This window comes from Vanacampus margaritifer, chromosome 18 (genome assembly GCF_051991255.1).
Source record: "Vanacampus margaritifer isolate UIUO_Vmar chromosome 18, RoL_Vmar_1.0, whole genome shotgun sequence".
In the NCBI taxonomy this organism is placed as follows: Eukaryota; Metazoa; Chordata; class Actinopteri; order Syngnathiformes; family Syngnathidae; genus Vanacampus; species Vanacampus margaritifer.
The window spans coordinates 3009642-3031665 of NC_135449.1; the positions used below are offsets into that span (position 1 = coordinate 3009642).

The window sequence follows — 22024 nt, forward strand, 5'->3', positions numbered from 1 at the left end:
GTTTTTGCCCGAAAATTGACACTTTATAATGTTGCAAATATATATATTTTTAATTGTTGTAAATTTATTAGTTTTTTATCACAAATTGCCACTATAAAAGGTTGCAAATATTTGAGTTTTTACTTGTGATTGTTTGTGACTTTTTACCTTAAAATTGACACTTTATAATGTTGCAAATATTTTACTTTTTTCTTGCAAATTTGTGTTGTTTTTTTCTCGCAAATTTGCCATGTTATAATGTTGCAAATATTTGACTTTTTTCTTGCAAATTTGTGATTTTTTTCTCTCGCAAATTTGCCACGTTATAATGTTGCAAATATTTGACTTTTTTTCTCGTGAATTTTTGTCCGAAAATTGACACTTTATAATGTTGCAAATATTTGATTTTTTTCTTGTAAATTTGTGAGTTTTTTTTTCCTCACAAATTGCCACATTATAATGTCGCAAATATTCCAAAAATGTTCTCGTCAATTTGTGAGCGGACTATTAACCCCCCCGCCAAATGAGTGCCTTTAATGGTCAATGAGCCATCCAAACAAGCAAAGCGTTTGCGGCAATATGCTCAGCAGTGCATTTAGTGCCTTAATGTTTCCAGTGTTTATAATTAGCTGCCTCCATCCTCGTTCTAGTGTCATGTTATGTGGTGTTAATGGAGGAATCCATCTGCAAGCCTAACAACCACGCTTTGGAGGATTCTACCAAACCATGCGTGTGCATGTGGGAAAATGACCGTGTTTGTCTGCATGTGCGCGCGCGGCAGGCGCGTGCGTATGCGTCGTCCGTCGGTAGTAAGCCGCAGTGGAGCCCACCCCCTTCTCCCTCCCCGAGACGCCAAACTCGCCACTCCTTCTCCGTTTGCCATTGGAAGAGCGAGGCCACCTCCTTCCCCGGGCTCATTGGTATGCATGTAATGATGCGGCGTATGTGTGTGTGTGTGTGTTTGATGTGTGTGTGTGTGTGTTAGGAGAGGGAAGAGAGAGGCAGGAGCAGTCAGTGCGATGGGCTAGAGGCGAGCGAGGAGGCGGAGGAGAGTGAATGAGAGCTGCGTCGGGGCGCCTGCTGAAGCTGGCTTGAGCCTCCTGCACGGAAAACGGAAGCGGGAACTACAATTGAGTCTGCAAGCGCCGGCAAAATCTGCCTCCATCCTTTTCCCATCCTCAGCATCAGCGTCGTCGCCGCCTCTTGTCGCCGCTTCCTCCTTATGCCCTTGTCCTCGGCGGCTCCTCTCACCACCCTGGCCAGTATATGGATAGAAGCTCCTTTTTTCAGCTCATACAAGAGCAGGTAAGCGAGAAGCGGCGGCGGTCGCTATGGTTACGGGGCTGCCAGCGGGGCTGACACCTCGCTCGTCGATCCTCGGCGTTGATCAATCACCACGGGTAGAGCTGATTGAAGGTGTTGGGGGGGGGGGGGGGGTACATCATGGAGCCATGTGGGTCCCGATGCTGTGAGGTCAGAGCGCGGAGGGGTGGAGGTGGGGGGGGGGGGGGCATGGTTACCTGACAGCGAGCGATATGGATGCAGGGAAGTGTTGAGAAAATGATGCTTGTCGCTTGTGATTGTTATTTTGAAGGGAAGTCTTTATCGGCCGGGCGACTTCTCTTTGGAGGGGGAAAAAAAAAAAACCTGCAAGGGGGGGGGGCTACCATTGTTTTTGCTGTCCAATCAGATTGCCGTTTCTTCGACCCGAAAACCTGAACCCGACCCCGCGTTTGTGGGCTGTTCTGTCTTTGACCGCCGCTACCAAATGAGGCTCCCGCTTGATTGACAGACGGAATTGTGCAGCCGTTCCCTTCAAAATGGGGGGAATCGATTTACTGCCGCAGGGTTGTGGGGGGGTCAAAGTTGATTGGCGCATCACAGACACCCTCATCAGCAGGATCAAGAACTTCAGGGAGAGGTGTGTCTGCCTGTCTACGTGTGTGTGTGTGTGTAGTCATGCACACACACAATTTTTTTTTTTTTTTTTTAATGAATGTGTGTTTGTAGCAAGCAGAGGAAGACCATGTGGGCGGAGCAAGAGGATGCTCGTGGTCACGCTTGTGAGTCATTTGCTGGAGTAATGGCGACTGACTGGTGATAAGTCAATGATGAAAAGTCCATGTGGGCTTTGTCGCTTCGTTGGTTTTTCATTGAGCAGAATTTTCAGACATTTAGGAGAACTTTGCTTCCAACTTTGCGTGAACAGTTTGGGGAAGGATTTTTTTTATTTTTTTTTTTGCACAACGCAAGGTCAATCGTCATCATTGGGTAATTTTAGTGTATAAGAATGTGACCTTTAGGACTAGAACCGATATTGTGAGTTTTCACAACTTAAATCACGTTAATTTATTCTCAACAGTCTATTTGTGTCATTAAAAACAAAAACAAAAAAACATTAACTTTGCTTACAGTCTGTGTATGTGGATTTTAGATGTTTTTTTTTTGTCCAATCAGATTTCAACCTCTGTGTTGCCATGTCAGTCTAATCTTCCCTGGGCCTTCAGAATTAGTACGGCCCAAGTAATTCAAATTATATTCGCAATGAAACAGTTTTTTCCCTTCATTTTTAATTTTTTCAAAAAATTAAAAAACATTTTTTTTTTTAGTCAATAAAGATTTCAATATTAATCCTCACATAGCCAGCTATCTGGCCCACAATATTGCAGCAGATTTCCATCCTCTGATTGGGCCAGCGTATGATTAGCAAAAATCTGTGTATAATTGACAGATTATAAATGTAGCTATTGGAGGAGGTGGTACACTGGAGCATTTTTTTTTTGAACCCCCCCCAAAAATGTATTAAAACAAAACAAAACAGGGATACACCGCAAATAAATGTTTTCCACAACAAAAATCCAAAATGTAGAATCGGTGTAACTGCATTTCCATTTTTTTCCATGGGGAACGATGATTTGACAGTTCTGAAACATGGTCTAAAGTATTAAAAAAAAAAAAAAAAAAAGTATCAAGGCACCACAGTATTTTTAATAATTGGCCTCTCCGGTGAATTATTATATTTATTATTTAATGGAAAAAAAAAACATTTGTCATGTAATTCGATACATATTGATTATTTGTTTTGGTCTAGATTTGTTATTATTAAATGACCAGGCACCAAAAAAAACGACCTGCCGACTGCTTGCTTTAAGTGTAATGATCCCACGTATGTGGCCCTAAAGCGAGCTTCTCTTCAACGTATCCGCTACGCCGACTCATCAATGAGTGACTTTTCAATGAAGCTCCTCAGGCTTGAGATCACCGCTATTGATCGCTGTGTTTATGTGGCCGGTGTGTGTGTGTGTCCATAGACTGTACCGTGTGCAAGGCCACACTTAAACACACCGCAGTCACCATTATGCTCAAGTCAGGACCGAATCAATCAAAAAAAAAAAAAAAAAAAAAAAAGGGGCTGACGACAAGCTTTTTCCACCGTCGGGACTCCGTGCGGTGGTGTTTAATTCAGAAATCAAATTTAAACCGCGTTTGACTCCATATCGGACCACTGATTTCTGACCCTAGATGCTTTTTCTTTTTTTTTTTATCCAATTGCTCGCACACCCCTCATCGCAAATTTATGAGCGTTGCCTTATGCTTCATAGTTATTTATCTTCCCCCCACTGCAGGAATTGAATCAGGCCCCTTGCGGTGGTTGGGGGTCAGAAGCTTTAATTGCATCTTTGGTGTTGTCCTATGCAGTGCACTCTGTAAAATATGCTAACTTACTTTGTCGCTCTATCAGTCAAATTTAGATGCCACTTTATGGAAATGGTCCTCCAATTGGGGTCCGTCAGCCGTAGCTCGGGTGTCGGGGAAATAAATTATCTTGTTTCATTGAAACTGTAATCTCCGTGTGTCCAAAGGCGGTTCATAAAATAAACATGCTAAAGCAATTACTCCTCCTACTTTAGCTTTGAGCTAATTCAAAGCTATGATATGGTCGTGACAGATCACATAAATTTGATGACGCTGCACGAAAAGCGTATCAAAAGAATTAAATTTGCAAAGCTAAAAGATGTATTTTTTGAAGAATATAGTATTAAAAAAAAAAAAAGAGCCCTTTGCAACATGGCCCTGATTGATCTCTTATACTCTGCTGCCACCTGCTGGCCGTTTTTGTAATAACTACCATTGCTTCAAGCATTCTCTTCAGTTCAGAGGCTGCATCAAAGCCTTCTGTATACTCTAGCATAAAAAAAAAAACATAAACGTATTAATATGTTTTTGGGACCATGGTAATATTTATATTTATATAATATGTTTTGGAGAGCAAATGAGTTAAGTTACTGGTTTGGTCTGTAATGTGAGGGAAAGAGGCCAAAATGTTGAAAAAAAATTTCCAAAGTAAAAGTGATTGCTTTATTTAGCTTCAAAACTGTCTGTTTTTATTGAGGACTACAGAAATTGGAGAATATTTCATGCTGAGGAGCTGAAATTCCGACCATTTGGACAATTTTTAATGACAAATATCTACACGATTAATCGATAAACAAAAATAATTATTGTTTATTTAGATGAGCTACTAGTTCTCGATTAACCGATTTATCGTTGCACGGCTACTCACAGGAATTTATTCTTTATCCTCTGTGAGAATTGACTAATATTAGCTCAGCTTACTGAGGAGTTGTGACCGGCTGTTTCTATTTGTATATATGTGATATACTGCCCCCAGGTGGCCAAGTGGATCCAGGTGGATTTGTTTTCAATGTTTAGAAAAAATATATATATATGTTTTTTTGTAAGGTTAGTGTTTTAATCACTCGAATTTCTGTAAATGATTATGGGGAGTTTTTCTATAGGGGAGGGGGATGACACTGCAGGTGTAAAATATATTGCACCTTTGTCACAGTGAACCCTGTGAAAATGCTGCAGGGGTAGAGAGAGAGAGAGAGACAAAGAGGAAGATTGAGAGTTCCGAAGTGGCAACATGAGTGACTTTATAAGTCTTTGTCGGCGGGAGGTCGCAACGCAATGCTGAGCTCGGGCTATTCCCGACATACGCCGCTGTCGTACGTCGCACCTTCTGATCGTCTCCATTGCGGCGGAGAAGGCACCCGGCCGGCGTCTCAAAGTGAGAGTGTGTGCGTGTGTGTGCTGGGTATCACCTCCACCTGTCATGTGGTTATTTTATTAAGGTTATTTATACGATCTGGCGTGAGCGCTGTGAATACTATTTTGACACATTTATGTCAGGCAGAAAGAATGAGGCTCTTACACGCTGTCCCCTTTCATCATCCTCTGACGCTAATTTGCATTGAGCTGCATTTGAACGCCGCCGCCGCCGCCGGCTGTTTGCGCGGCGTTTAAGCGCCGGCAAATGCAGTTGGATTGTTTGCATCAAAGACAATTCCTCGGGTCTCCCTTCCGGTAGAGGGGAAGAAGCGGCGAGGAGCTCGCAGCTATCACTTTGCATTGACGAGAGTGGCAGATATCGTCACGTCCTTAGCCGGAGTGGCGGACTTATTGCCGGTAGGGAGTGGGGGGGGGGGGGGCATTCAAATGGATTATCTGGCGCCTTGCAAATGTGCTTTGTGTCTGCAAATGCCACACAAAGTAAGCAGTTCTTTGAAAAAAAAAAAAAAAAGAGGCTTCAAGCTGTTTGACACTCCCAGCGGAATATTTCAAAGTAAAGCGTTCAAAGTAAACAAAACAAATTTGAATTAAACATTGTGGTGTTCAACCAAGCTTTGACAAAAGTCTGCTAGCTTAATGCTAACATGTAATACAAAACACCAGGGATGAGCGAGTGAGTACACCTGTATCTGTGTCTGTTCAACTATCTAAATGATCGATCTATACTCGGAGGGGGCGTGGCCTAAACCGGAAGTGGGCGGGATTTGGCCGGAAAGAAGTGGGGCTTACATCGCTTCGGTAGTAACAAAAAAAAAAAATTCAATTTCACACTTAAAATAAATGGTAAAATTAAGTGTGAAATTGATATGAATTGATCAAAAGTTACTATCATTTTTGTTGATTTGAAAACTATTGCCAAAACAGCCCAATTGAGATTCAAAACATTGCTTTTGATCACAAAAGTAAGAACTAGTTTGTTTTTTTAATCAGGGGTGCACTGATCACAATTTTCTGGCCGGTCACCGATCTCCGATCTATTAAAATGTCGGACCTGCCAATCCCGATGTTTCCGATCTTGATTTTTTTTATTTTATTTTTTTTATAACAAGCAGCATACACCTTCAGACTTCCAATCTTTATTTTATTGGGAAACATTGAACAATATCTGTGAAATAATACAAACGGGTTGCTGATAACTGCAAATTAAGTAGTCCTCTGAAATAAAAATGAAAATCTCATTCGTCATCTCCGCAGAAGAGGACAGTGGCTGACTTTTTCAGACCTCTGAGGAGGGACATGAAACCGGTGGAAAAGATCGGTTTATATTTTTATTTGCGTAATATTGGGACGAAACAATAAGTTGGCGAAATCCCCTGGGATGCGGGACCCAAGGCTCAAAAACTCGGACCGGGACTGTCCCGGACAAAATTGGACATCTGGTTACATTGATTCCATTATGTTTTTATAATGTCCACTACTCCAGAGTGCCATTTTTTTTTTTTACAGTAAAAAAAAAAAAAACCATTACAAAACTTTTGATGGTGTTTTTACGGGTTGTTGGAATGTATTAACGGCATTTCCGTTCCTTTTCCGTGATAATGTCTAGAATATTTCCTCAGCGAATAAACGGGAGTTGACTGCATTAGCCGCTTAATGCCACCTGCTTTGCGCTGAATTAATGAGATGGGGGACTTTGTCTAATATTTTCTGCTCTTTTTGCCTTTATGACTCGACTATGTGCTATTCTATTATTTTTTAACAATCCCCCGTCTTTGTAATTGTAACTTTTGCCCACTGTGGGACTCAAATAATGATTCTCTTATGTTTGTGTGGTAATGCAGTCTACATTCATAATCCAAATTTTGACATAATTTCTTTGTCAGTTTATAGCTTTTGAGATTAGTAGTAAAAATTTGTGTTAAAGTTGCCAATATTTTGCAGTTGTGGAGACTCAGGAGTGCAATTAAAGAATGATTATTTGTGTTATTGATTATGAGAAGTATCTCCATTTTGATGAAAGATTGTAACTGCTTTAGGGCACTTGGAAGTGAAATTGTGTAATAACAATACTTTCTTTTGCTTGAATAACTTTCAAAAGTCCGGCATTTATTATACAGGGTGTGCTAAAAATAGGTACACTTTTTGAGTTGACTTATTTATGGGTTACCAAGTTGAGTCAAAGATGGAGATTGAAGTTTACTCATTCAGTTACGTTTCCTTGCCCTTTAAAAGTCTAATCGGCACCGTCCGGTCTCACGTCTGACATTTGTGGCTGTTTTCACGCGGGTCCGCGACATGCCCGGCCGGTCGGCAGGCTGCCACTTTTTTTGCAAGCGCCACACAAGACGCGAGCAGGGAGGTGAATGCGGGCTGCTTGTTCAGGGCCTTTTGGCTGTGGCGTCCTTTGTCTGGCTCAATGTGACGCCGACATTGGACGGCAGCGCGGCCTTTGATGCGGCCGCACGCAAAATGAATAAATATAGCCGTAAAATCAGATTGACTGACTCAGGGGTCGCATTTGATTTGGAAAATGGTGAATAATCAAAGAAGTGTTTCAATGTAAATGAATGTAGATTTTTAATGTAAATGAAAAAATGATTATAAAATATTTACAACAAAAAGAAACGACATGTACTTTTTTACTTTACTAATATAATATTTACAATAAATCAATTAACAGACAATGAGTAAAAAAAAAACATTTTAATTGACACCTTTTAGACCCCAAAAAATTTAAACAAACTTTTTATTATTTTATGTGAATTTTATTGTTGCTTTTTTAAAATTTATCTTATGGCAATATTTACTTTAAATCACCTATTCAGTTATTTGTGATGAATGAATGAATGCATTTTAATTAACCATTTTAAAGAAAAAAAACATACAACAAATATTAATGAATAACAACGACACGAAAAGATGCTGGCACCAGATTTAGCAGGAATCATAAAATATACAGTAGGCTACAGAAATATAAAACCCCAACAAATAGGATGATATTGTATTACTGGTTAGGAGTAAGTTTCACCAAAAAGAGGAAATACCCTCATTTTGACTTCTAATGTCTTTTTGATTCATCTTAAATTAAGTAATATATTGCTCGTTTTATTTAAGCCAGTGTTCTGTATACTGTTTTCAGATTTAAATATATGATCTTGAGTGGGTTCGCTAAAAATATCCAGGGTGCCAGATCTGGCCCCCAGGCCACGAGTTTGCTAACCCGTGTCGGAACACTGCCATCTGCTGGTGTCTTCCCGTTCATCTGTATTCTTTGCATCATGTCTTCCCGCCAGCTCCCCCGTTGCTTCTCAAACGCCAATATTTCAGGACGGACGGACGGACGGACGGAAGGGAACGAGGGAGGGGGAGCGGAATGAGGGAGGACACGCTGGTAACCATGGCAACGTGTGCGGCTTGTCAAAGTGTCGCCATCGTCGCTGTTGGTTAGCTCCCTCAGTATGCCCCCCCCCCCCCTCATTCTCCCCCTCGTCTCGTTCGTCGTGCGTCAACCTGCCAGGCCCGCTCGCTAATTTGTCTCCGTGTAGCTCGTTTTGCTAATTGATGGTCCTAATTGGCTGCAAGGAACGCTCCTCCGCCCCCTTCTTTCCTCGGCGGCCGCTCCCCTGTGTGCGCTCTTCTTCCTGTGCAAGGTCACACAAGCATCCACCATGAATGGAACCGCGTACAGTAATCATAGGGACCAAGCACAGCTAGTAGGGAGCAAAAATAATAATGACAATAATTAGATGAGCCCCGACCAAAAAATGTTAACCATAACATGTGTCCAAACTATGATTACTGACTTTCAAGCTCATTTTACAGAATTACCCTTAAAATAAAGGGCTTACAAATAGCAATTTGTCATATGCTAGCTTGATGCTAACACGCAATGCAAAAGGCCATAGACGTGTTATGATAACCCTTTCAGCAAAGCAACACATGCAACCGACAATATAACAATACTCACAGGTATGTGTTCTTCATCCTCTGCAAAGAAAATTCTCTTTGCGTGACTCCACCCTCTTAACTGGTTTGAACTGGTTTCCGCAAAGGGTGCAGACGACAGCAAAGTGTAGATCCGAGAGCGTCAGCAAAATTAAAAGGTCACAGCGTTAAACGAGTCGCAGCTTCCTTGAACCAAATGTACTACTTTCCTATTTAGATAAGGCTTTGGTGCCATCTTGTGGCACTTTATGGCTTTACAGAAAAAGTTTGCCGCCATTAACAGAGGAAAAACGTCTGTCACATTTGCGCTTGCTCGGCATAAACGCGAGCAGATGCTTGTGCGTCTGGCGATGCGCTGACATACGGACGCTGACAATCGTCGCAGGCCTCCCTGCTCTCCCTTTTAGTCAAACCGGCAGCCACATCACGTTGCCGTCCCTCTCGTCTCAATGGCGAGCCGGCTGCCAGACTAAGAGCCAGCCACGAGGCGTTCGGGTTCTCACTGTCTCTTTTCATGTCCGCCGTCATCCTCTTTGTGTGTGTGTGCGTGTGTGTGCGTGTGTGTGTGTTTGGATACTTGGGAGCTGCAGAAATATGCTGACATTTTAGCAGCCTTTAAGTTGCTAGCAAACAGACATTTGGTGACACATCCTGCAAGATTTGGAACAACAGTTGGCCATGAGTAAAGCGTCAAATATTTTCAACAGTCTGTACAACATTTGTTTCATTGTTTTTTTTCTTAACCATTAGTTTTTTTAAAAGATATGTTAAGCAATTGCTAGAAGCTAGTAATTGATATAAATGCTAAAAGCATTAGAAGGTGCAACAACGAGGCACTCTAAAAGTGGCCCAGAGTGCCTGTTTACATACAGTATAGTAGCTGTCAAGTTTTTGGTTGGTTAACGCCCTCCTCCCGATTCCGCCTTTCTCTGCATCACATGCAAGCACTCACAGCAGACAACGAGGCACTAAACCTGTCACGCAGTGGCATGCATAAAGGGGTGTTGTGGGGGCCACCGGCCCCAGGCATCTGAAATCTGAATAATGTGCCCTAATGTAAAAAGTGTTCACAACAGTAACTTTTGTGAAATAGTCCTCAAAATAGATGATACAATTGTGAAATATAAATTGGAGAAATGAAAATGCTTGTGGAAAGTGGTAAGTACAAATGAGTGTCATATAATTAAAAAAATTTTAAAAAAAAATGAGAACAGAGCGGGAGTGGGGGGGGGGGGAGGTCACTCCTTGACCTCAGGGAACATGTTTTTTTTTTTTTTTCAGAAGAAAATAGAATTACAATCAGGTGTAATTGCACATCCACTGCAGAAGGTGTCAGTGGCGCCCTCATTATCAGATGGCGTACTTAACAATTTCATAGACAAATGACACTATAGTCGCGGAGGAGAGTTGCGGATGTGAATTTGTGAAATATTGTCTTCATCCTGGGGGGGGGGGGGGGGGTGTAATGAAATCATTACAAGCGATCGTTGATAAGGAGCGGAAATTTGGTTGCTCATCTTTCAAATCAGTTTATTTTTTTATGTTCATATTGGGGTTACAGTCAGTGCATTTTTCTTTCTTTTTCCCCCCGCTGTCCATTTTTCTTGTCCCTGGTGGGCACCCGAAACATCAGCAGGGCTGACTAAGTTGCCTGGAGGGAACCATGTTCTAACAAACGGGCATAGAATCCACACTTAAAAGGATTATCTTATTGGCTGCTTTTTTTTTTTTTTTTTTCCCCCATTCCTTGTTTTGTATTTTATGTTTGTTTGTTTTTCGCCTTGCGGATGTGCGTTTTGCTTTTTCGATTGCAGCCAATCAATGTGGCGTGCTGAGAGGGTGATAGCGGCGCACGGGTGTCGTCGCCCTTGCGCACAAAAACGCATGACATTGGGAGAAAATATGGCAACAGGGAGTGTTTGTATCCAGTATCTGTTCATTGTCTGAGTTACTTAAGTTGTGTGTCTAGTGTTATGAATACAAATCAACTTATTACCAGCAGCAGCTGCATGAAAAAAGCCGCCTTTTAGACGAGTCCATTACTTGCCGCCGCTAGTGCGGCGCTCTCCGGTGAATAAACACTTCCTGGAAAATATGAATACATTACGGAGACTGCATATTATACGAAAAGAAGAAATGGTATAATGGGTTACCAGGCAACAGCTGTCATGTTTTAGTGCCGGCGTAAATGTCGTGAGTGCAAAGCTTGAACAAGCTAAATGCTAATGTGTCTTCTCGCTTGCTTGTTCGCTTGATTAGATACGATGTGAAAGAATGCAGTGGTGGCTTGAAATATAAAAAAAAAAAAATAGCACAATTTATTGTTTTAAAGCACTCGGTAAAGACAGTTAAATGCAATGTAAATAATTTGACATTGTGCTGCTCCTTCTGGCGTACACGCCTTGGCCACCAGGGGGCAACATAATATATGCCCTTAACTCATTCACTGCCATTGACGGCTATTTATATTAGTTTAACATTAATTTCCACTTTTGTTAACAAGAGTGTGAAAACTTAGAACTTTTTTTGGTGATATTTAGAACAGATATAAAATCGTGAGTTAACTAGTAAAGTCATGCGATTAATTACGATGACAAATTTTAATCGCCTGACACCCCTAATCTTTAATCTTTTTAAAATCTTTTTTTAAGAAGAAAAGATTATAAAAAATTAGGGGCGTCAGGTGATAATTTTTTTTAAAATTGTAATTAATTGCCTGACTTCACCAGTTAACTCACAATTTTAAAAAAAGATTATTAAAAATTAAGGGCGTCAGGTGATATTTTTTTTTAAAAAAAATTAATTGTGAAGTCAGGCGGTTAATTACAATTAAAAAATAAATAAATAAATAAATAAATAAAAAATTATAAAAAAAAAAGATTATTAAAAATTAGGGGCGTCAGGTGATATTTTTTTTTAATTATAATTAATCGCCTGACTTCACTAGTTAACTCACAATTTTAAAAAAAGATTATTAAAAATTAGGGGCGACAGGTGATATTTTTTTTAAATTATAATTAATCGCCTGACTTCACTAGTTAACTCACAATTAAAAAAAAAAGATTATTAAAAATTAGGGCGACAGGTGATCATTTTTTAACTTTAATTAATCGCATGACTTTACTAGTTAACTCACGATTAATATTTTTTTTTTATATCTGTTCTAAATGTGCAATACATTTTTTTCTAGGCTTTCATACTCTTGTAAACAAATGTGGAAAAAAATGTTAAATTAATTAGTTCAAATGAATTTTTGACGTCTATAGGCGTCAATGGCAGTGAATGAGTTAATACACACGAAGACGGTCACACCTACAAATATCCGGGACATAAATACTATTCATTATCGCTTGTTAGCATTATGCTAAACACAATTGAATAATAAAGTTTCATCTCAGCCACATTTAAAATGCAGCATCTCCTGCGTGGGTCAAATTTGCTAGCTAGCAGCGTCCTCCTAATGCAGAGACGCTAAAGACGGTCCAAAAAAGTGTTCCAAGGCGTTGTGGTGACGGAATGAACAAGCGCCGCACCTCCGCTGACTTCACCCTGACGCAACGTCTGAAAACCCGCTCGTCCTCAGGCCAACGTCAGGCTGACGACGGGAAACCTTAATGAGAAGCTCGCGCCCAAAAAAAAAAAGGAGGCGCTTCCCACCGAGCGTGCGGGTTCGTCCTCAGGCATTTTTTTTCCAAGACTGAAAAGGAAGTGAAGTCACTGCTAGATAGTAGTCGATTTGGACCTTTTTCTTAAATGATTAACTTATTGGTGTCATATATCAAAATGAGCAACATGTAAAGTTTAACAACAGATTTTATAACGCATTACAAAGGAGAATTTACAAATATTTTTTTTTTTTTAAATTCTATCCACACCCTACCTTTGAGACCATTTTAAAGCGGGGGCGCTATTTTCGACAAGCACACTCATAGCCTCTTTTATGGCACCCGCCCACTTGAATCAATTACTCCGAGGGCACACAGGCATCAGGAGTTAAATAACCCGCCGAGCCGCCGGTCTCACCGAGTGACTGGCGATTATGGAAACCGCGCAGACTATATCGTTCTGCACATTTTTTAAAAATGGTAAAATACAACTTGACCCCAGTCTCCACAAATAAATGCATTATTATTAAATGTATGTAATGTTGCAACTGGAATTCCCCCAGTATGGCTTTCCAAGTAAGGGGCGGTCATTAATTGTGCGTTTGAAAAAAAATTGTAATTTTAAATTAATTCAAAATTAATGCACTAATTATGACACCCATAATAAATAAATACACGCACAATCTAGTGATTCGGGCGCAAGAAATGTGATCGCAACATGCAGCGATAGTGTTGCATTTGTGCCTTTGAGGGGCGTGGCCATGTAAGTGATGTCATGTTTTGTTTGGTTATGGTTTAGCGTGAGTGTCTGGGCGTCAGTTGTGGCTTACAGCAGCTCCCTGCGTGTGTTGTCGTTTTTTTGTTCAGTTGTTCAGTAAAAAGTGTCTAATGGTGGCTGTGCTTTAAAAAATATATATATATTTTTTTTTTTTTCTCCAGCTGGATCCAGACAACACCGGTTTCATCGCAGTGGAGAACTTCACCAGCCTGGTGGAGCACCATGAGCTGCAGCTGGACCCGTCCAAACTGGACATGCTGTTAGCGCTGGTCCAGAGCAATGAGGACGGCCAAGTGTGTTACCAGGAGCTCATCGAGCTGGTGAGTGGAGATGGCGGATTTTTTTGTTTGTTTGTTTTGGTCCAATCGGATTGCAGCGTCTGTGTTGCCATGGCCATCTAATCTTTCCAGGGTCTTCAGATTCAGTAGTGTCGGAGGATGTAGCGATGTTAGCAACGGGACAGATTTCAAATCATTTCAAAGGGGAAATATGAAACAAAAAGACTTTTAGTATTTAGAATTGTTCCCGTTAACATGAATGCGAAGCTCTATCTTATTTAGCGCTTATTGAAATGCCGCTGCCGCTCTCGGCTTGACATTGCAAGGCGACGCGCGAGGTCACGAGTGCCGTGACATTTCCGAGCAGGTAATCAGCAAACAACCGGCAGAGTCCGTCTGTGTGGCCTTCTGCCCGCCGTCCCTCCGTCCCTCCTTCCTGTATTCATGCCTCGTCCCGCTTCTCTGCCGCCATCAGTCACTTTTCCGACACTTTTACAAGTACCGCTCCCTAATTTGTGACAAACGATGCTCTTTTATTAGAGCCGCTGTCTTTATTGATGGCTCGTTGAGACGAGGACTTTGCGCATCGTTTGTGTCTGTGGGACGTCTGCATTATATTAGAATACAGTACGTGGCTTTTTTTTTTTCATAACTGGTCAGTTAATTTAGTGTAAATAGTAAAATAGAACAGTCTTGTAATTAGGGGTGTCAAAATTTGTGCGTTAATTTTGAGTAATTAAAGTTCCTTAACGCCACTAGTTGTTGTTTTTTTAATGCGCGATTAATAACCGTAATGAAAGAATTGACTCTAATCTTTCTTTTGATGGGTTTTTATAGCAATAGAACACAATATTCTGTGGGCCTTGCAAAATCAGTCAAAATCCAGTAAAACAGCCGGGAGCGAAGGGGGTTGCTTCAGTGAAAATGGCTGCGAGTGAATGTGTTAATCCTGAGTTAACTATTGAAGTCATGCGATTAACTCATTCACTGCCATTGACGACTATAGACGTCAGAAATTCACGTGAACTATTTCTATTAGTTTAACATTTTTTTTTCATTTCATTTCATTTTTTATGAAAACCTAGAAAAATAAAAAGTATGGTAAATTTATAACAGATATAAAATTGTGATTAATTGTTAGTCAACTATTGAAGTCATGCGATTAATTACGTCTGATGCCCCTTTTTTTTTTTTTTAAATTAGGGGCGTCAGGCGATTCAAATTTTTAATTGTAGCTAATCACTTCACTACTTAACTCACGATTAATCACAAATTTTATATCTGTTCTAAATTTACAATAAAAAAATTCTAGGTTTTTCAAACTCTTGTTAGCAAAAGTGAAAAAACAAATTAACTAATAGAAATAGTTCAAATAACATTTTGACGTCTATAGCCGTCAATGGCAGTGAATAAGGGTTAGCAGTTCATCCTCTGATATATTTTTGGGGCATATTTAGAGGACTGGCAAATATCGTATAGCATCTCTAATTCCATTCTCGACACGTTTTGATAGCAATCCGCACTTGGCTATCCGCTACAAATGGTGCACTTTTGTGCTTGGGAACGATTAAACCATGAAAGGCGATCATGTGACCACGAGTTCGGGGGGGGGGGGAAAGGCGGGCTCTCGTTTTAAAAGGATTTGGGCAAGAAAGAGCGTGAGTATCTGGGTCAGGGTGGAATGAGCGAGCACTTGGCTGGGATGTTTTCAACTCTCCATGTGAGCACTGGTGGAAAGTAACTAAGTACAAATACCTTGTTAGGGGAAGGGGAAGTATGGAAAATTCAACCCCCCCCCCAAAAAAAAAATTATTGACAATAATATGTTCTATGAACCCCCACTAGTCTAAATATGTTGTTCTGGTTAATATTTTGTTAGTGGAATATGAGTTAAGCAGCGAAATCCAGCAGTTTTTATCCATCTCAGGGGGCGGCCATTTTGCCACTCGCTGTCGACTGAAGATGACATCACAGTTGCTCAGGGCTCAGGTGACGAACGACCAATCACAGCTCAAAAATTCCAAACTTCACATGTATGTTTATAGTCATGACCTAAAGGTTTCTCTATGACAATATTGGGTTATTAATAGAGCACCACTTAGCCATTTTTTACCCCTTTATACGGTATTTTGTACAAAATTTGGATACGCTTTGTAAGTGTAATAATTAAGTCATTTATTAATATTTTTATACTTTCTACCACTCAAAATGTTCAGTGGCATCAGACTTGTGCAAATTTACATTCATTTATTTTTGACGCCCTCTTAGGAAAATAAAAGCAATATTGTGCTATGAGTACAACTAACGACAAACTTTCAAAAAAAAAGACAATCGGGGCAACTCATTGCCCAAAAAATAAAAAAGGACGCAGCATTTTGAGGGTCTTAACATTGACCAAAACTCATTGAGCTTTGCACACTCAGCTGTGGTTGGTCGTTGCCTGAGCCCTGAGGAACTGTGATGTCATCTTCGGTCGACATCAAGTGGCAAAATGGCCGCCCACTGAGATGGATAAAAACGGCTGGATTTTGCTTCGTAACTCAAATTCCACAAATTAATCAGAATGTCATGTTTAGACTAGTGAGGTCACATATAACAAATGACTGTCAAGAAATGTTTAAGGTTGACTTCCACTTAAAGTATTTATTTTTCTGACATTTCCTCTGGTAGTTTGGGACCACTAATTTTAAGAAAATGTAACTCTGCCCTGTAGGAAAGTTCACTTGCTTGATGCTAAGATACACGCATACATTCTTTATCCTCTGCAAAGAATGACAAATAAAACTGACGCCATCTCCATGTATAGAATGTCTGTATGATACTGCCCCCAGGTGGCCAAGATGAGGAGGCCGCCTCTCCGAATGAGTCACAAACGTGCGATAGCGTTAGCCAGCTAGACAAAAGTGCGATACTAGGATTAGCCAGCTAGACATTGAGTCGCTTTGTAATCTGTGTCAGCGAAGACTTGGCCTCACCTGGAAACAAAATTTACATAAATGTGAGCAGAATCAGGGCGACTGGCTTCCGTGGCTTTTAAAAATATTTTTGGGCTGTTATGGTAATTGCTAATTAGTATTGAGCTGGGAGGTATTGACCGTGCGCTGTGGCTAATTAATCCATCAAGGACAATCGACTCTGGCTGAGAGCAGCATGTGCGATAGACAACATGCAGCGACCGTGAGGGAGGGAAGAAAAGCCCCTCGCTCTTTAACACACACACACACACACGTATGCGCGCACACCTGCTGCTCGCCATTTAGCCCATTCAGCTGTCCCTTAAGGCTGTTACTATCTTTGTGCTTCCGGCCTCAGCATCCATTCCAAAGGGACTTTCCGAGATTTCCCCATTTTCAGAGGTGGCAAATCCATGTCCAGAAAGTAAAAATCCTGCCGCAGTTTAGCTTTAGTCCCAGGTGCTAGCTGGCTAGCTAGCTAGCTCCCTAGCTTGCTCCCATGGTTCTCTTTTACCTGCTTGGGAGCTAGCGAGCTATAATTTTCATATCATTTTCGTCTTGTTTTTGCTCATGAACTAAAATGTCCATTGATTTTAGTCCAGATTGTACATTTTTGTCTCTCCTTTATTTTTATTTGTATTTTTGTATATTTATATGTTTGTATATTTAGATTTTTGCATTATTATTATTATTTAAATATTATTATTATTTTTATATTGTGCTAGCGAATAGCTTAGTAGCTAATTGTCCTTGTTGTTCTCTTCACGTGTTCATGTTGTACATGATGTCATGTCGAATTCAATTTATGGCTGCTCCCATGTCCGTTGTCGCATGTAATTACTTTAAAAGGGTCTCAATGTCCACTTAACGTGCGTGAAGCTGCGTCGCCACGGCAACACACTCATACTGTACTCATTTTGACTCCGCAAGCCCTGTCTGAAAATAGTAACATTGGTGTCAAGGAAGTATATGTCATGTGGTACAACTTGATTGAGGTGCTACGAAGCCTGGGTTGGTTGCGGAAGTCACGTTTTTAAAGTAAAACTGTGCAGCTGCTTTGATTTTGTGCGGCTCGTTCCTGTCAAAATCTTTCCCATAGCGTTTATGGATGCAAGCTGTATTGAACCAGAAATTGTGCCTACACACGCGTGACCGACTCAGAAGCAGAAGCACCTGATTATGGATTGACAAAAGTTGGACTTGTTTCAACTTAGCATCATTCAGCGCAAGGTTGAAAATACTTTTTTGTGTTTTTTTTTTTGTGTGTGTGTGGGGGGGGGGGGGGTGCTTTGTCGCGGTGAGCGTCGGAGGCCGCTTGTCAGATCTTATCACCGCACCCAAAGTTTGATTTGGGGATAATAATTGCTTCGTTGGCGTTTTCCCTCCAGGGAGCGCGATTGTTTTAGCGACAATGCTTGACTTGGGACTTTCAGGTGAATCTTAAGTGAAAGGGAAATACTGCTTTTAGCTTTAAAGAAGACAAAATGTGGGACAGGGAGTTTTTTTTTTTTTTTTGTGATGGATTTCTTTTCCCCAACTTTCCTCCGGTGGCATTTCTTTTTTTCCCCTTGTACTGTGATTTATGGCACCGTGAGCAAACAGAACAGTTGATCTCAGCAGGCAGCATTTTTATTAGTTTTTTTATTTTTTGAAAATATCTTGCCCATGTTCAGATCTCGAATATTGTCCAAACTTTTTTTTTCCCTACTGTAGGACAAATACAGAAAAATGGAAGGTAGAGCGAGCCCCATTTTCACCTTGTTTTCGGAAACATGCTCAAACCAATTGAACAGTGGATACATCATTTTTTTAAATACAGTGACTAAAAGATTTACATCTCAGCGTGTTATGCTCAATTTCTAAAAAAATAAATGTGTGATATGTTGTTACATTTTCATTTTGAATGTTCCAATTCATCATTTTCAACTATTTTGTCTTTAAATGTTTTATTAGAATATGTAGCAGGCCCTTAAAAAAACATGCAGAAATGGCCCTCGGGCTAGACTTTGGACACCACTGATTTAGAACATACGTGCAAGAAAAAGTGGTTAAAATACCTAAAACGATGACTTGAACACGTTTGAAAAAAATTATTATCTAAAAATGTATACAAAAATATTTAGAGATACAAACTAAAGCGCACTTTAAACATTACACATGGCTCTGCGGTCTTAACGGGGTTCCACAGGGGTCAATTTTAGGGCCCCTTGCTCTTCTCTTTGTATTTACTGCCCCTGGGTTCCATCTTGAGAAAATATGGATTTTTTTTTTCCATTTTTATGCTGATGATAGAAGGCTCTGCTTTTGTTTTATTTAGTGTTTATATTGTTTTTAACATTGTTACTGTTCTATTGTTTTAAAATTGTCACGTTCAATTGTCTTATGTTTTATGTATGATTTTTATGTAACGAGAGAGAGCGCTTTGTTTCAGCTGCAGTTTTTTTTTTTTTACATTTCTATAAAGTAATTTTATTCATATTTTTTCCATTGTTTGTAATTATATTAAATTTTTTGGAATCCCAGATGAGCAGCAAGCGCTCCAGCAGTTTCCGACGGGCCATCGCCAATGGCCGCCGCACGCTGCAGAGGGAGATCCTGCTGGACGAGACGGGCCTGGGTCTCTACAAGCGCTTTGTCCGCTACGTGGCCTACGAGATCCTGCCCTGCGAGACGGACCGGCGCTGGTACTTCCACCAGAACCGCCTGTGCCCGCCGCCGGTCTTCATCGCCGTCATCACCATCGTCCAGGTGAGAAGAAGTCAGGTAAAATACAGATACCTGAAAATCTCCTCAAGTAGACGCCCCCACAACTGGAACTGGTTCATGTTCAGGTTATTCAGCCCCACTGAAGAGATTTTCTGGCTTTGACTGTGTGATTTTCCACTGAGCTGCATATGCAGCACTTTGAACCCATTTCAGAGTCAGGAGCTGAAAGCCTCACTCGTAATTTTTTTTTTTTCTTCTCCTCCCCCCCCCAGCTGATTTAAACCAGGTCATCAAGCACCCGGGCCACTACAGAAGCTTTAATTGACCTGCTCCTGTGGAAACCACCATATGCAAACATTGCAAAAATATGACTTTATTTTTATTTTTTTTGCTCTCGTAATTCTCATTATTGTGAGCAAAGAAAGCCCCAGTGCTGTAATAATGATGCTGAATGGCCTGTGATGACAATGCAATAACAGTTCACGCAGACAATGAGTCATTCTTCTAAGAATAGGAATTGGCGGAACTAAATGACTTCCTCTTTTGTGTGAGAAATGAGATCCTCATACAAAACCAACAAGGTAGGTCATGTGACAATAGTGTTAATTAGTCTCAGTTTTAGTCCAGTTTTAATCACGCTTGTTAGTTTATTATCATAGTTAGTCAACCTCATCCCGTTTTTATTTAGTCCATTTTTAGCCGACTTTAAGTCTAGCATTTTAGTCTTATTTTTATATTTTAGTCTTATTTAGTCTTATTTTCTCTTATTTTAGTCCAATAAAACGTGATCTTAGTCGTCTAGATTTAGTCAACAAAAAATGTCAACGTTTTAGTCAGGACAATCATTTCCTGTACACCTGTATTTTTTTGTCAGCAGATTAAGTTGAACATTTCTGATCTAAAACTATTTCACATAAAATGTTCTGATAAAAAAACAAATTAGCAGAGACAAGATTTTACAAAATAATATAATTTTCGTCTTGTTTTTGTTCATGAACTAAAATGTCTATTGATTTTAGTCCAGATTTTACATTTTGGTCTCTATTGCTATTATTTAAATATTATTATTATTTTTATATATTTTTTTAGTTTTCGTTAACAAAATGAACGCTACTTGACAATGAAGTTTTGTTTTGCAAGGTAGGAAGTCTGTCTCCCTCTAGTGGTACACAAAAGAATCACTGCGTATTGAGTACAGAGCCTTGTGGCACCCCTATATCATTATTTGTGATTGCAGATCATCGTGTTCATGTGCTACGGCATCATGCTCAACAAGTGGGTGCTGCAGACCTACCAGCCCGACTTCATGAAGAGCCCCCTGGTGTACCACCCGGGCCACCGCGCTCAAGTGTGGCGCTTCTTCAGCTACATGTTCATGCACGTCGGGTACGTGAGCTCAAGGTCCAAGTAAGTTCGTCTTCTTTGAAACCGTTGTAACCTCACGTTGTCCATTTGCTACACAGCTTGGAGCAGCTGGGCTTCAACGCTTTACTGCAGCTGATGATCGGAGTCCCTTTGGAGATGGTCCACGGCGTCTTACGAATAAGTCTGCTTTATATGGCGGGAGTGCTGGCGGGTGAGTGTCTCTTTTCTTTTTTCTTTTTTTTGTCTCTTTTCTAATGTGTGAATTCAGAGGTTTTTCTAAATACGTGTTTGAAGATCATTCCTGAAAAGACTGACAACAACATCGTACTCAATTGTGGGGATCCCTTCAGGTAGTCCACTGGCATGGCCGCTTTAGAGCGCCTCATTGTCGGCCATGATTGTGCGCATATCAGAGCAAGCAGGAGAGTGAAAGATGGGCTGTTGTCTGTTTTAGAGTGCCTCGTTGTTGGTTGTGAGTTTGTGCACGTGACGAGATGTTGAATAAAAGCTAAATCCAACTTGGTAGCCATCGTGTGGACCTGGGCTTCCAGCTGTGTGTGGTTGCTTTAGAGCGCCTCGTTGTTGGAGCTGTGTTGTGAGTGTGCGCAAGTAATGCAGAGGAAGATGGAAGAGTGAAAAGAAAGGAAAATGTTTTTTGTGTGTGCTATTTCCCAGACTGTGCGTGGCCACTTAAGAGCGCCTCGTTTTTAAGCAATGAGTGTGTGCATGCCACTCAGAGTCAGACAAAAGAGTGAGCAGTTGTGCCTCGTTGTTGGCTGTGAGTTTGTGTACGTGATGAAATGGTGAATAATATAATACCACATAGTACTTAATTGTGGAGATCCTTTCAGGTAGTACACTGGCGTGGCCGCTTTAGAGTGCCTCATTGTTGGCCATGAGTGTGCGCGTATCAGAGAGAAAGATGAAAGAGCAAGCAGGGGGGTCGAAAAATGGGATGTTGTCCGCTTTAGATCGCCCCGTTGTAGGCAATGGGTGTGTGCAAGTCCGACTTGAGAGCCATCGAGTGGACCTGGGCTTCTGGCTGGCGTGGCTGCTTTAGAGCGCCTCGTTGTCGGAGTTATGTTATGAATGTGCAGAGGTCACGCAGAAGAAGATGAAAGAGTAAGCAGAATGGATTTTTTTTTTAATGTCCTATTTAACAGATTTTGCTTAGACCTGGGCTTTGGGCGTGGCCACTTTAGAGCGCCTCGTTGTTGACCCTGAGTGCATGCACGTCACAGTGGACTCTTGGAAAATTTAGAAGACATTATTTTTGCTCTGCAGGGATGCTACGGAAAGTATGTCAGACAAACTGTGGTCCAACATCGAGTCTGAGAATGT

The 22024-nt window shown here is 40.8% G+C and overlaps 1 protein-coding gene across 5 annotated transcripts in view; it reads left to right on the forward strand.

Annotated features, from left to right (window-relative positions):
- rhbdl1 (rhomboid, veinlet-like 1 (Drosophila)) overlaps window positions 1–22024 on the forward strand; it is a 42425-nt gene that overhangs the window by 2490 nt on the left and 17911 nt on the right. For 4 of the 5 annotated variants that reach the window (XM_077551383.1, XM_077551385.1, XM_077551386.1 and 1 more), the window contains exons 2-6: window positions 965–1284; window positions 13542–13700; window positions 19136–19360; window positions 20556–20704; window positions 20782–20894. In XM_077551383.1, coding sequence (XP_077407509.1) covers window positions 1246–1284; window positions 13542–13700; window positions 19136–19360; window positions 20556–20704; window positions 20782–20894 — 685 coding nt within the window. In that variant the 5' untranslated portion in view covers window positions 965–1245. The remainder of the gene's footprint in view (window positions 1–964; window positions 1285–13541; window positions 13701–19135; window positions 19361–20555; window positions 20705–20781; window positions 20895–22024) is intronic. The other variant, XM_077551387.1, reaches the window with a different exon arrangement.